The 12,682-nt window shown below is 39.4% G+C and overlaps 2 protein-coding genes across 4 annotated transcripts; one reads left to right on the forward strand and one right to left on the reverse strand.

Moving 5' to 3' along the window:
- The first annotated feature begins 4,649 nt into the window (after positions 1 to 4,649).
- Positions 4,650 to 9,008, forward strand: LOC104442082 (putative threonine aspartase). The gene is made up of 11 exons (XM_010055379.3): positions 4,650 to 4,842; positions 4,981 to 5,031; positions 5,613 to 5,733; positions 5,867 to 5,951; positions 6,645 to 6,726; positions 6,841 to 6,964; positions 7,048 to 7,139; positions 7,217 to 7,380; positions 7,734 to 7,857; positions 7,946 to 8,050; positions 8,599 to 9,008. Exons 1-11 carry the CDS (start codon positions 4,678 to 4,680, stop codon positions 8,689 to 8,691), a joined length of 1,206 nt encoding a protein of 401 aa, XP_010053681.2. The 5' UTR covers positions 4,650 to 4,677; the 3' UTR covers positions 8,692 to 9,008.
- Positions 9,009 to 9,173: 165 nt separating this feature from the next.
- LOC104443209 (LIM domain-containing protein PLIM2b) lies at positions 9,174 to 10,927 on the reverse strand. Of its 3 annotated transcripts, none has more exons than XM_010056548.3 (5): positions 10,793 to 10,927; positions 10,544 to 10,643; positions 10,417 to 10,442; positions 10,085 to 10,174; positions 9,174 to 9,870 (listed from the first exon to the last, which is right to left on the reverse strand). In XM_010056548.3, the coding sequence occupies exons 1-5, from the start codon at positions 10,925 to 10,927 to the stop codon at positions 9,595 to 9,597; spliced, it is 627 nt and encodes a 208-aa protein (XP_010054850.2). In that variant the 3' UTR covers positions 9,174 to 9,594. The 3 variants fall into 3 exon arrangements, with proteins under 3 accessions (XP_010054850.2, XP_039166544.1, XP_039166543.1); XM_039310610.1 differs by having other exon boundaries at positions 10,417 to 10,437; positions 10,533 to 10,643; XM_039310609.1 differs by lacking the exon at positions 10,417 to 10,442 and having other exon boundaries at positions 10,521 to 10,643.
- Between the last annotated feature and the right edge of the window lie 1,755 nt (positions 10,928 to 12,682).

The following is a 12,682-nucleotide window of genomic DNA, read 5'->3' on the forward strand; positions in this document are numbered from 1 at the left end:
AATCGGACAGCCGACACTTTGCCACGTCAGCACCAGTATACAAAGGATCCTACGGCACACGAAATGCCATGTCAGCAGGAAAGGTTAGTGGACAAAATTCAAAGATTAAAAATAAATATTGTGAATATTGCAAACGTCCACACCATACTGTTGAAACATGTTGGAAATTACATGGGAGACCCAATAATAAAAAGGAAAATGAGGCATCGGTCTACCAGGTCTCTGCACAGAAAAATTGTGGAACATCTCAGTAGACTATCACCAAAGAACAATATGAAAATATTGTGCAAGCATTAAGCCAACTCAAGACTGATGACACTGGTGCAGGATTCTCGTGTACTTTTTTCCATGAAAAGAATTCATTATCTATTGATGCGTGGATTATAGATTCAGGCACAAGTGACCACATAGTTTGTAATGAATACCTATTTTCCCATGTCCATCGAAACACACAGTCTTCTGTTATGGTGCGTCTTTCAAATGGGAACATTATGAATGTTACCAAAATTGGTACCATACATCTTGGTCAAAATCTTGTCCTTAGAAATGTCATATGCATCTCAGATTTTGAGTTTAATCTTATTTCTATCGCAAAAATATGTATGGACAATTCCTGCAAAGCCATATTCAATTCCAAAAATTGTGTCTTTCAAGACCCTTCGACTAGCGGAATGATGGGCTTGGGTAAAGAGGCACAAGGGCTTTATTTTTGGGTTAATTCTCCAGGATATTTAGAATTATTGAATAAAGGCATTTATTGTAATGCAATCAGTTATAATAAAAATCTCATTTTGCATCAACGATTGGGTCATAGTGCTCGATTCCCCCATCCAAAATGCCCCATATGTCTTTTAGCTAAACAAACTCGAGCATCTTTTCCTATTAGCACATCTCGAGCTCAAAGTCTATTTTCTTTTATTCACATGGACATCTGGGGTCCCTATCATACTTCTCATCGTGATGGATCTCGCTATTTTCTTACAATCGTTGATGACTATAGTCGTGCTACTTGGCTATACCTTATGCAGTCAAAGAGTCAGACATTTACTCATTTATCAAATTTTCTTTCCCTAATCAGGAATCAATTTGATAAATCTGTACATCGAATCCGTACAGATAATGGGCGAGAATTTTTCACTTCTAATTACACAACTTTGTTATCTACTCATAGGATGCTTCATGAAAGTTCTTGTACTTATACTCCACAGCAAAATGGAGTTGTAGAAAGAAAACATAGACATCTCTTAGAAGTAGCCCATGCAATTAAATACCAAGCTTCAATCCCTGAAGAATTTTGGGGAGACTGTGTGATCACAGCTGCCTATTTGATTAATCGCATGCCAAGTCAAATTCTTTATGGAAAAACTCCATACAAGAGACAACCAGATAATAGTCATCTTAAAGTATTTGGTTATTTATGTTATGCAACAACAGTAGGTCCTCGAGATAAAATGAGCCCTCGTGCAACACAATGTGTTTTTATGGGATACCCTTCTCTTCAGAAAGGTTATCTTGTCATAGAGTTTTCTACAGGGCATTTCTTCACCAGTAGAGATGTTATTTTTCATGAAGACACGTTTCCTTTCAAAGAGAAGCTCCCTTCATCACAAGACAATTTATCAAAAAACAATCAGTTTCTTTTGTCTGATGAAGATTTATCATTAGCACATGGTTTTCTAATGGCCCCAACATCTCCTATGACACCGGCACCAGTGGAATTCTCAAATTCGGAGACCATATTGCCAGCTTCAACTGAGGAAGTCTCTCCATCTACTTCAGCAGTAGACACAACAGATATGGCTGATGAATCATCCGTGACTCCCAAGAATATGGTTGAGCTACCTCGTCGTTTTGGAAGACAGACTCATCCACCCACATGGACTAAATATTATATATGCTCTGTTGCAAACTCTTCAGGTACACATTATCCCGTTTCATCTTATGTTTCCTTCAATCAGTTATCGATAGACCATATGTGTTGTATTAGTCGAATTTCGGAAGCACACGAGCCATCTTCATTCGCTGAGGCAGCAAAAGATCTCAAATGGCGAAATGCAATGGAGTCCGAACTTACTGCACTCATGGAAAATCATAAGAAATGCAATGGAGTCCGAACTTACTGCACTCATGGAAAATCATACTTGGGATCTTGTTCCCTTACCACCGCATCGAAAACCGATCGGATGTAAATGGGTTTACAAGATCAAGTTCAAATCGGATGGTTCCATAGAACGCTACAAGGCTAGGTTAGTAGCCAAAGGCTACTCAAAGAGAAGGCTTCGACTATCACGAGACATTCTCCCCAGTTGCGAAGGAAGTTACCGTTCGGTCTTTTTTATTGGTTGCAGCAATACGCAATTGGTCCTTGCATTAGATGGACGTCCACAACGCCTTCCTTCATGGAGATTTAGATGAAGAAATCTACATAGATCTTCCTCAAGGATTACGCAGACAGGGGGAGTATCGGGTATGTTGTCTTCGCAAATCCTTGTATGGGTTAAAACAGGCATCTAGATAGTGGTATGCCAAGTTCCCTACTGCACTAACCAATGCAGGTTTCCAGCATTCCAAACATGATCATGCTTTATTTACACGAAATGAGGGAAGTTCATCAATTTATTTACTGATATATGTTGATGACATACTAGTTATGGGAAATAATGATTCTCATGTTGCAAGATTCAAGGAATATTTGCACTCCAATTTTCATATCAAGAATTTGGGGCCTCCCAAATATTTTCTTAGCATTGAAATTGTCAAGTCTGATAAAGGAATTTCCCTCAGCCAAAGGAAATTTGTCTTGGAAATAATTTCTGAAGCAGGATTATCGGGTTGCAAGCCAGCAGTAATTCCCATTGAACAGAATATCAAGCTGACAACACATGAGTATGATCTCAATTCTTCTTTATCAAACAAGGACCCTTTACTTAAGGATCCGTCAGGGTATCAGCGACTTATTGGAAAGTTGATATATCTTACCATGACAATGCCTGATATATGTTATGCAGTACAAATACTCAGCCAATTCATGCATATGCCAAAGGAGTCACACATGAATGCAGCCTTGAAAGTAGTAAGATATTTGAAGGGATGCCCAGGGCTCGGTATATTTCTATCTCATGAGTGTGATATGGGGATGACAGCATCTTGTGACACTGATTACACTACCTGCCCAATGACTAGAAGATCAATCACCGATTTTTGTGTTAAATTGGGAAAGTCATTGATTTCGTGGAAGACAAAGAAGCAATCCACCGTATCGTTGTCATCAGCTGAATCAGAATATCGAGCCATGGCAAAAACTACCTGCGAAATAGTCTGGATACGAGAACTTCTTTCAGACTTAGGAATACAAGTCAGTGAACCAAGTGAATTGTTCTGTGATAATGATGCTACACTTAAGTTAGCAGCAAACCCAGTTTTTCACGAGAGAACGAAACATATAGAAGTTGATTGTCACTTCACTCGCGACAAGATCAAAGAAGGAGTTCTCGTGACAAAGGGCATTGGAACAGCAAATCAACCTGTAGATATATTCACTAAGCCGCTATGCCAAAGACAACACAAGTTTCTATTAAGCAAGTTAGGTGTCCTCAACATATATAGGCCACCAGCTTGAGGGAGAGTGTTGGAAGATATTAGACTCGATTCTGATCTTAATTGATTCTAATAGATCTTTGATTAGAATAGTAAATAGGAAACTAGAGAATTCTGATTCTTGTAATTTTATTTTGCCTATTTTATTCTTTGACTCTTACATTATAAATATACAATGTAATGTCATACAAAAAGATATACAGAGAAAATATTTTTACCAAAATTCCATTCTCTTTTCTGTCAAATCCGCACATCTTTGGTCCTGTCTCTTCTCAGTGTCACCACGCCGGTTCTAGAGGAAACTTACCGACCCCCTTCTGCTGCAATTAATCCAGAACATACATATGTAGCGAGTCACTCACTTCACTTGCAGATGACATGATCAAAAAAATGTGCAGTTGATGCTAGGCATATGAAAGTCGGATACCTTCATTTCCGCTTTGTCATTTCTTTCCAGAAGTGAAGAACGCTGGATCAACATTCCTAGATCGAATTGATTGGGCTGTTTTCTGGCATGGGAGGACCAAGACAGTGTAATCAATTATTATAACATGATAAGGGACTTGTAGCTTCGATCAAAATGGTGTTCTTATTTTGATATAATTGCACAAATTATCCTTGAACTTTAATTTTTTTAATATAGTTCCTGAATTTCTAGTACATGTTCAATCTAGTCTAATGTTATCTTTCTATTAACTCAAGTTCAATGACAATATTGAATATTTCATATAGTTTAAGAATTAAATTAAACAAATACCAAAAGTTCAAATATCTCATTGAACAAATTAAAAATTCGCTAATGACATTGCACATTAAATTAAATTTGATGGACCACATTGAATAAATTAAAAGTTTAAGAATCACATTACATAATGAGCTAAAGTTTAGGAACAGTTTACGTCGTTACAAGGGAACGAATGCTGTCGTCTCGAGCTTGAAGCACGTATGTCATGGGCCGTTTTATGGGCCGCAAGTGGTTGGGCTTTTTGCATTGTACGAGGTTTTTCTTGTCCCGGCCTTCTTCAAGAAGAGAGTCTCTTGACTGCAGGGGCAGCACGAGCGGCTGCCAGCAGTCCATCCATGGCGACCGACGGCGGCGGCGGCGGCGGCGGCGCGGCGGCTGAGAGGCGCAGGTTCTTCGTCGCAGTCCACGTCGGCGCTGGATACCACTCGCCTTCCAACGAGAAGCCCCTCCGGCTCGCCATGAAGCGGGCCTGCCTCGCTGCCGCTTCTCTTCTCCGCAAGGTCCGTCTTCTCTTATCGATTAAGCTATTTGAACTTCCTCGGTTGGCAGTTTTCCCGAATGCTGCATCGCTTGGCGCTTGGAGATGAGGCGATGGTGTATTGACGGTTTCGTTTCTTGTGGTGGCGGCACGGGTGTAGGGTTCCGGTGGATGTCTGGACGCTGTTTCAGCTGCCATTCAAGTGCTTGAGGTAGGAAACATCTTTAGTCCTCCTGTAAATATGAATATTTTTACACAAGGTTTCATCTTTTTATTCCCTGTCGACTCGCTGAATTCTGTGGCGTGGGGAATTGCTTTGGATGCAAGAGATGAACGCTGAGTTGATAAAAGAGTTTTTTTTTTTTTTTGGTGACCATAAAAGATTGTATTGGTTCTCAAGCCAAAGAGGGGTGAAGAACAGATAGAGGGTAATTTTGAAGCAGAAAGTAGCTACTTTTGAGGAGTTAAGCATTTCTTTCGAACACAATAGTCGTGGAAAGAAAGAATCGGATGCTTGGTTACTCAACATTCTGTGAAATTTATGATGAGTTGCGCTGTAATGAAGTTGACATCCCAATCTGCACTCACGATATTGGCTTTAAGCCAATGATGTACTATGTTTTCAATAGATAGTCGATGGAACAGTCCCATCTTTGCCTATGTGGGAACGATGACATAGGTTACAGAAGACTGTCTCCTATAATCCGAATTCTTGTCATGGACGTACTCATCTGTTGAGACCATCTCATATGTAAACTTTGCAAAATAAGTTATGATTCTTTTCATTTGAAGGATGATCCTATCACAAATGCGGGACGTGGGTCCAACTTGACAGAAGATGGTCACATCGAATGTGATGCCAGCATAATGGATGGTACTTCTGGGGCATTTGGAGCTGTAGGAGCAGTGCCTGGTACTCACTGTCTTATTGCTCTTACTTATCAGATTTCTCTTTGAGTTGGTCCTTTTCAATGTATGCCGGTTTCATGTGATCTCTTTAAAATATTCACGATGCTTCTGAGGATTTAGTCTTTGCTATAGACCAGGTGTCAGAAGTGCTATTCAAATTGCTACTTTACTAGCCAAGGGGCAGATGCTGGAGTCCTCCTTATTGGGTCGGCTGCATCCCATGTAAGATTAAGTTCCCTTAATTTGATTTTGGCTTCCAATGGTTGTGGACGACACCCACTACTCAACCCAAGTAATCACCCATAAAAGGAGGAAAGCAATTATCTTGACGCATTTCTGGATGCAGACACTCTAATATTACCCTTGAAGCAATAGTAGTAACTCTATTTTCTCATGTTGCCAAGTCTTTTTAGCTTCCTTATCATGATAACTAATCATTCTAGTTGTTAAATATGGATCTTGGTAGAAACTGGAGAAACTGCCAGACGTCTATTGCCCTTTAAATCCACCGTTCTTGTTATAAGCTGTGTAGCAATGAAATATTTATGAGTCTGGCAAACTTGTGCCGTCTTTGCTGTAGATTAGCCAAATGACTATGAGGCCTTTCTGATAGTATCCCAGGTCATCCAGCATCTACGTTGTTCCAGTCCCTTTATATTCAAAATGCTTGTGTTGATGTTTTCTTTTTGGCATAATGAGTAAAGTGCTGTACGAATTCAAAATATATCTTGTAGATTGAGTTTACCATAGCAAACGCCATCAACGACAAGAGAAAAGTTGCTAAAAATTTCCATGTGTCAGTAGGGCTTTCTGGTACTTGTATGTTGGTCTGCTGTGGTTATGCTGTTGCATAGCTCAATGTCCTTTGAGGTCCCTTTTTTCATAAGACTGTTGAGTTATGTTTCCTTCTCACAGGTTTTTGGTTGGTGAAGGTGCTCGCAAATGGGCAAAGGCCAAGGGTGTTGCTCTGCCTGTGACTATAGATGAAGCTGAAGAGGTCCCAGTGCTAGATTTCTTCCTTTTTATGTCAGTTGATTGCATATTTGACTGTAATTATACTTTTTTAGTGTGCCAACTAAAACTGTGCACATTGCACATTTTATACCAACAGTGGCTGGTGACAGAAAGGGCAAAAACACAATGGGAGAAATACAAAGAAATGGTTAGTGATGCTAGAGCTGAGAAAAAGACCACTATCGAGCAACCTATGCTCCGGAAACCAGTTGAAGTGTCAGGTATGTGTCCCTAAGAGGCTGAAAAGTATGCATATCTAGAGGGACTAGACTAACTATTGCACTATATCTTCTTATTGACAAAGACGATATCATCATGGACACCGTTGGAATTATTTGCATTGACAATGAAGGACACATAGCATCTGGCGCTTCAAGTGGTGGTATTGCATTGAAGGTAATCGGTCTATTTTGAAACACTTTATGTTAGCATAATTGTCATCATGATAATAATAATTCCTGTAAGAATGACAGATTAGTGGCCGTGTCGGATTGGCTGCAATGTATGGCGCGGGTTGTTGGGCATCTTCAAAGGGTCCATTTGGGGCTCCTTTTATTACAGGCAGTTGTGTCTCTGGTGCAGGGGAGTACCTAATGAAGGGTTTTGCAGCTCGCGAGTGCTGCGTCTCATCATCAATGTATGATCTATCCTATCTAATATCTATCAATGAGGCTGTTTCTTTAAGAGACATGAAAGAATTTAAGAAACATGATGCTGCTTTGTTAATCTGAGCAACTCTTTCAAAGCAGTGGTTGGGGCTGTATAATTTGACTTAGTAAATCCATGGCCATGCACGTTCTGTTACCATGCTGATAGATGGAAATTGAACTGAAGAAAGCGTGCTCTTTGAGAATTATGATAAATTCCTAGTGATGATTTCTATCGTGATTATCACATTCCTTGGTAGGTTTAGCATTTGCTCATGCTTGATGGTGGAGGCTTATTATTAATATAGACCAGCCAACATAAATAACTATTTTTATGGCATAGTTCACAGGCAGGTCCTGCGTCTGCTTGCATGAAAGTTTTACGTTCCATACTCCAGGAGAGCAGTCAACATGGTATTGATGGAACTGCCGGCATTTTATCAGTACAAGCTGACACTTCTGTGCCAGTACGGATGAGTTAAACTTTGTGCTAGTTCCATTGTGGAGATAATCTTAGCATCAATTTCTAATTTTTTGTCATTGTAATTATTCTAGGTGCCAGGATCTTCACCAAAGCTGAAGGCTGTAGAGATTGCCGCTGCTTACTCTTCGTCATCCTTTGGTATTGGATACTTTGGAAGCTCAATGGAACGGCCAAAGGTAACACAAGATTCAATTCTGGATCTTTAATTTTTATCTTTAATAATCTTTCAGTTCATTCGTTACTCCCCAGAAAATGAAGACAACGCGAAACTTGTTTCAAGTGAATCGAGCTTGCAAAATTCAATTTGAGTGAACTTGCACTGTCCGAGATCACAATGTTGACATGCAGTTTAGTCTCTTAGCAATGTCAAAAGGTTGCGGTATGACACAACGCACTCCTTTTTCTGTTAGAAAAACAAGCTGTGGCTAGAATTTAATGGTATAGTCTTGTGGGTTTGAGATAAGGCATCCTGGAGCCTGGAGTGATTAGGGTTGTTGGTGCTCCATAATTCATGTGCTAGTCTCTGCTTTGCTTTCCTGAATCAGAGAGGCCTGTTCTGATATGCTTCGTCTAGCTTTAGTGTTATGGGATTTGGCCAATGCACGTTTTTCAAACAGCCTGATACTGTGGCTATTAGTAAAGTTCATAGTATTTTTTCTCCCCTTGGATGATATTTTTGTTATCGATTGTCCTTGTTCTAACATTTGCTCTCTGTATCTTTCAGGTTTCAATCCTTAGGAGCACAAAACAGCAAAAGACAACTAGAATTGATCATTTTGAAGCTCGGATTGATCTTTCTACACATGGAGTGCTGTGATTGCTCATGCTTACATAACAAGCACTTGCCATCCAAATAACTTAAAGCACCCGAGAGATAAAAGATATGTATACTATGGTATTGATTTATCTACCTATCCAAGTGTGAATAGGTCTTAGAGTCTATGCCTAGCTACAATGGGGTTTCTGGAATAAACAAAAGAATGGAGAGAAGCCTTAGGGATTTCTGGAGTTTTGATGTGGCAAGAAAGGAACTGGAAGATCTTATCAGTTAATTTTCAAGGAGGATTAACTCCACTGTATCAAAGCAATGAAATATTGCAATACGAAGAATGATAGCTGTTAAGTTTTTTTATCTGTAGGAAGCGTGAAGCTTTTGAATTGCTTGTCATTTAACTACCCTTATGCAAGTAAGTTCTTCTCTTGACTGGGTGAATCTTACAAGAAATTTTCTTTTATCTACCTCTATGAAAAAAAAATGTCGCGTTTCAAATGCCCTCCACAAGAGTAATAGAGGTGTCGATGCAACCTCTATCATCTGCTTTGAATTTATCACTATTGTTCAAGCTCGCCTTTCCTATGATCCATTAAATTACAAGAAGGATGCTTTAATTGATCCAGATATTCATGTAATCGCCAATGGAAAACATGTTGTACTAATATCGATTCAGGAACAGCATGAGGAGCTGTTCAGTCCATTAATCATCTATGCTAGTCCTCAGGGGAAAACGATGAGAAAAGAGAAGAGGACATGGATAGTAAATTATCGGGTTAATGATGAGGAAATCGGCTTATGAGATTATAATTTGAGCATAATACAATCAAGCAAACACAGGAGGAATCAAATTTTGGAACAATCAAACAAGAATTTCAATCATTCACCCCCCACAAAACCGAAAATAGATGATCAGCTAACCAAGTTGCAGAAAACTATCAAGGAGCGCTAAGCAGATGGCGAGACTTCTTGCATCATCTCAGTGTTGGTTTCTGTCACCAGCTCAGCAGGCTCGGGTGGTGGGGTACCAGAGGAGGCGTTTCTCCTGTGCGTGGCTGAGTCAAGCACGTGCTTGAAGTCACCCTTCTCCATGAACAGCCGCGCGAAATGGTGTCTGCAGTAGAGAACTCCATCGAGGGCAGCATAAGAGGAGTGTGTCAGAGGGCATCCTCCATGCGCGCATCTGAAGCATGTCTTGTGGTAACACTCTCCCTCCATTGTCACCTGTTTACAGGAAAAACCATCAGGATGTAACTGAAAGCTCTAACCTGGTGTCCTCACCAATAAATGCATCAAACCATATGGTGCACGGCAACACTTCTCGCATCAACATGGATACGGGTTAATAAATCAGATGCGATCACTCCAACGACATGAAACACGCAAAACCTCTATGACTGATAATTTTGATTGCCGAAAGGAGTAAAACGCTACGAACCTTTTCCAAGGGGTAAACGGTTTTGTTGCAAGAGGAACACTTGTCTAGGGTTCCACTAAACATGGAAGAAAGCTTGCTGGGGGTTCTTGTCTGTAAAAGGTCGTTAGGATTGTTAGCCCCCGTCAATCAGGTAAAAGACAAAAACATAGAAAGGGCACCGTGGATGATGCTTTTGATTGCCAGATTTAGACATAACCATCCCAAGGATTCACACATTGGACTTTGTCCAGGATTAGATCTAGAAGGATGATGCGTCTGAGAATATAGATAATTTTATCAAAACAAAAAAGAAATTCTCAAAAGGGCATCCTAACATCGGTGATGAAGTTTACCATCTCATTCGGCTTGTCGGACTTGGCTGCCAGGGCATATCATAGGCAAGATATTGTCAAGACAAGAATAGTTAGTGCAAGATCTGGTGAAACCACTAAAGAACAAAACATGGCACGGAAAATGTACCTGAATGGAAATTCTTCCTGAAATCACCGGATTCCTTGAAGAGTTGCTCGAAATGCGTCTTACAGTAGAGAACACCATCCATCGAGGAATAGTTGCTCATCTACCAAGCAATTTACATCAGTACAGGTTTTGATATGGGAATGATAGGAAAATTATTGCTTTATCACGTAAATCCAATTCCGAATCTCTCCCTCACATTGAGAACCCAATAACATTAACATCCAGAAAAAATGCAGAAACATAACATACCACAAGCGTCCCATTGCAATGGCTGCATCTGAAGCAGGTTTTGTGATAGGGAATGCCTTCAAGAGTCATCATGTCGACGACATGAACGGTCTTGTCACAAACCTTACATTTATCCACGGTTCCAGTGAAAGCCATCTTTTGTGTTTCCTCGGGCAGATTAAATCTATGCTGTGTCTGATTGTCCGAGGGTCAAAGAAGATTCAGCAAGAAAAACTTTCAGACCCTTTTCTTGCTATCCCACCCCTGACAAGTCAGATTGAGCAGAATGTCTTGGATTTGTGTGAAAAACTTCAATGGCTCACACGTTATAATGGGTCTTCGCCTTTCCTTGGGATGGTGGGAAATGGCGTTCCAGTTTTCTTGGACAGTTGAATGGATGTCCATGTTGTGAGCTAAAAATGGACAATCCTCCATCAATTGCATATACATTGCCAGGGTAGGGGAATGACAAGAGGGCATGTGTGTTTGACCTTTTCAAAAGTAGATTTTGGGCTGAGGCCAGCCAAATTCACTTGGCAACATAGCTTTTTTGTCTCTGTCAAATGGGTGATTCACAAGTCAATGACCTCATATGTGAATCAATCCAGAGTGTCGAGGTAAGCCAATTGCAATTGTAGGTTTCATTTCTTGAAATAGATAAGGTTACTCATACAACAGTTTGAGATCACTACATGAATCGGTTGTGTAGTAAAAAAGCCAGCTCCTCCTTCACTGCCTCACCCTCTCTCCCCGTCATGAACAGGCTATTCACCACCTCCGGCGATGGTGACGACACCAAATATGTCCCTCAGCCCTCTCTCCACCGCCAATCTGCCATTATCAGGCCACCCTCTGCTCTTCTCCTCGATGAAATCCCTCAATGATTGGGAAATGTCCAGCATGCCAATTAGAAATCAAGCTATTGAGAGTTTCTCAATAGTTTTGGAGTATATTCCGACCTAATCCTATCAATAATATCTGCATACCTTTCATATCTGTTTCAAATCTATCATAAACCATTTAGCACCATTTCTGAGGGAAGATATTTCGTGAGGTTTCATCCTGATCTTATTTCGACTTTTAATTTTTTGTGATTTTTTCGCACCCCTTTTCTTTCATTTTTAGCTTTTAAGTTGGAAGATATTTTTATGACTTAACATCAGCAATTGTTATTTAATGTCATATTTTGTATTACTTTTGAAAATGAACAATTAAAAGATTAGGTTCTTTAAAGATATTATGACCTTAATAGGGAAAAAAAAGAATGATTAAGCATTGGTTTTTGGAGGGAATATAATCTTGGGATAGACTTGCTAAAATGTGGAGGACTTATTTTGATAACCTAATAAGGTGGGGATAATATTGAAAATGGCGAAAAGGTGAGGATTTTTATTGCAATTTTGCCTTACAAAATTGTTAGGAAAAGCCATATGCCTGCATTCGAGATAAACACTATGAACAATTATAAATGGATAAATTTGTATATTATGACAATAAATACGATGGACGAGAGTTATCCATGAACTCCAACGTTTTAAATTTGAACTCAAGATAATTATGAAGTATTTCAAGAATTCTAACCTCTAATACGCATATGTCTCCGAACTTGCAACTGTTGTACAATAGCCTAAACTTTATTTACAAATGTTACCCTTTTTCATCAGCATGTGCAATTCACGTGATCTTGAGTGAGTACAGTGTTTATCTTCATTTCACTTTTTAAAAGAAAACCCTCATTTACCCTATGTAAAATGGTAAAATAATATATATGAGATTGGTATTAAAAAAAGGAGATAACTAAATTAAATAGAAAATTAATAACCAAATAGAAATGAAACAAATAAATAAATAAGTACATTAACTAATAAAATCTTGTTATTTGATGAACGTAGCCGTTTTAATAGAACTAAA

Source organism: Eucalyptus grandis, chromosome 4 (assembly GCF_016545825.1).
Source record: "Eucalyptus grandis isolate ANBG69807.140 chromosome 4, ASM1654582v1, whole genome shotgun sequence".
Lineage (NCBI taxonomy): Eukaryota > Viridiplantae > Streptophyta > Magnoliopsida > Myrtales > Myrtaceae > Eucalyptus > Eucalyptus grandis.

Excerpts from the sequence above, each read along its gene's own strand:
- LOC104442082 (XM_010055379.3), top strand. The coding sequence starts at position 4,678 with ATGGCGACCGACGGCGGCGGCGGCGGCGGCGGCGCGGCGGCTGAGAGG. Across the intron at positions 6,727-6,840 it reads CTATAGATGAAGCTGAAGAG|TGGCTGGTGACAGAAAGGGC; the intron begins GTCCCAGTGCTA and ends TTATACCAACAG. Across the intron at positions 8,051-8,598 it reads GCTCAATGGAACGGCCAAAG|GTTTCAATCCTTAGGAGCAC; the intron begins GTAACACAAGAT and ends TGTATCTTTCAG.
- LOC104443209 (XM_039310610.1), bottom strand. The coding sequence starts at position 10,927 with ATGGCTTTCACTGGAACCGTGGATAAATGTAAGGTTTGTGACAAGACC. Across the intron at positions 10,438-10,532 it reads TCCATTCAGGTACATTTTCC|TCCGACAAGCCGAATGAGAT; the intron begins GTGCCATGTTTT and ends CTGGCAGCCAAG. Across the intron at positions 9,871-10,084 it reads CCGTTTACCCCTTGGAAAAG|GTGACAATGGAGGGAGAGTG; the intron begins GTTCGTAGCGTT and ends TCCTGTAAACAG.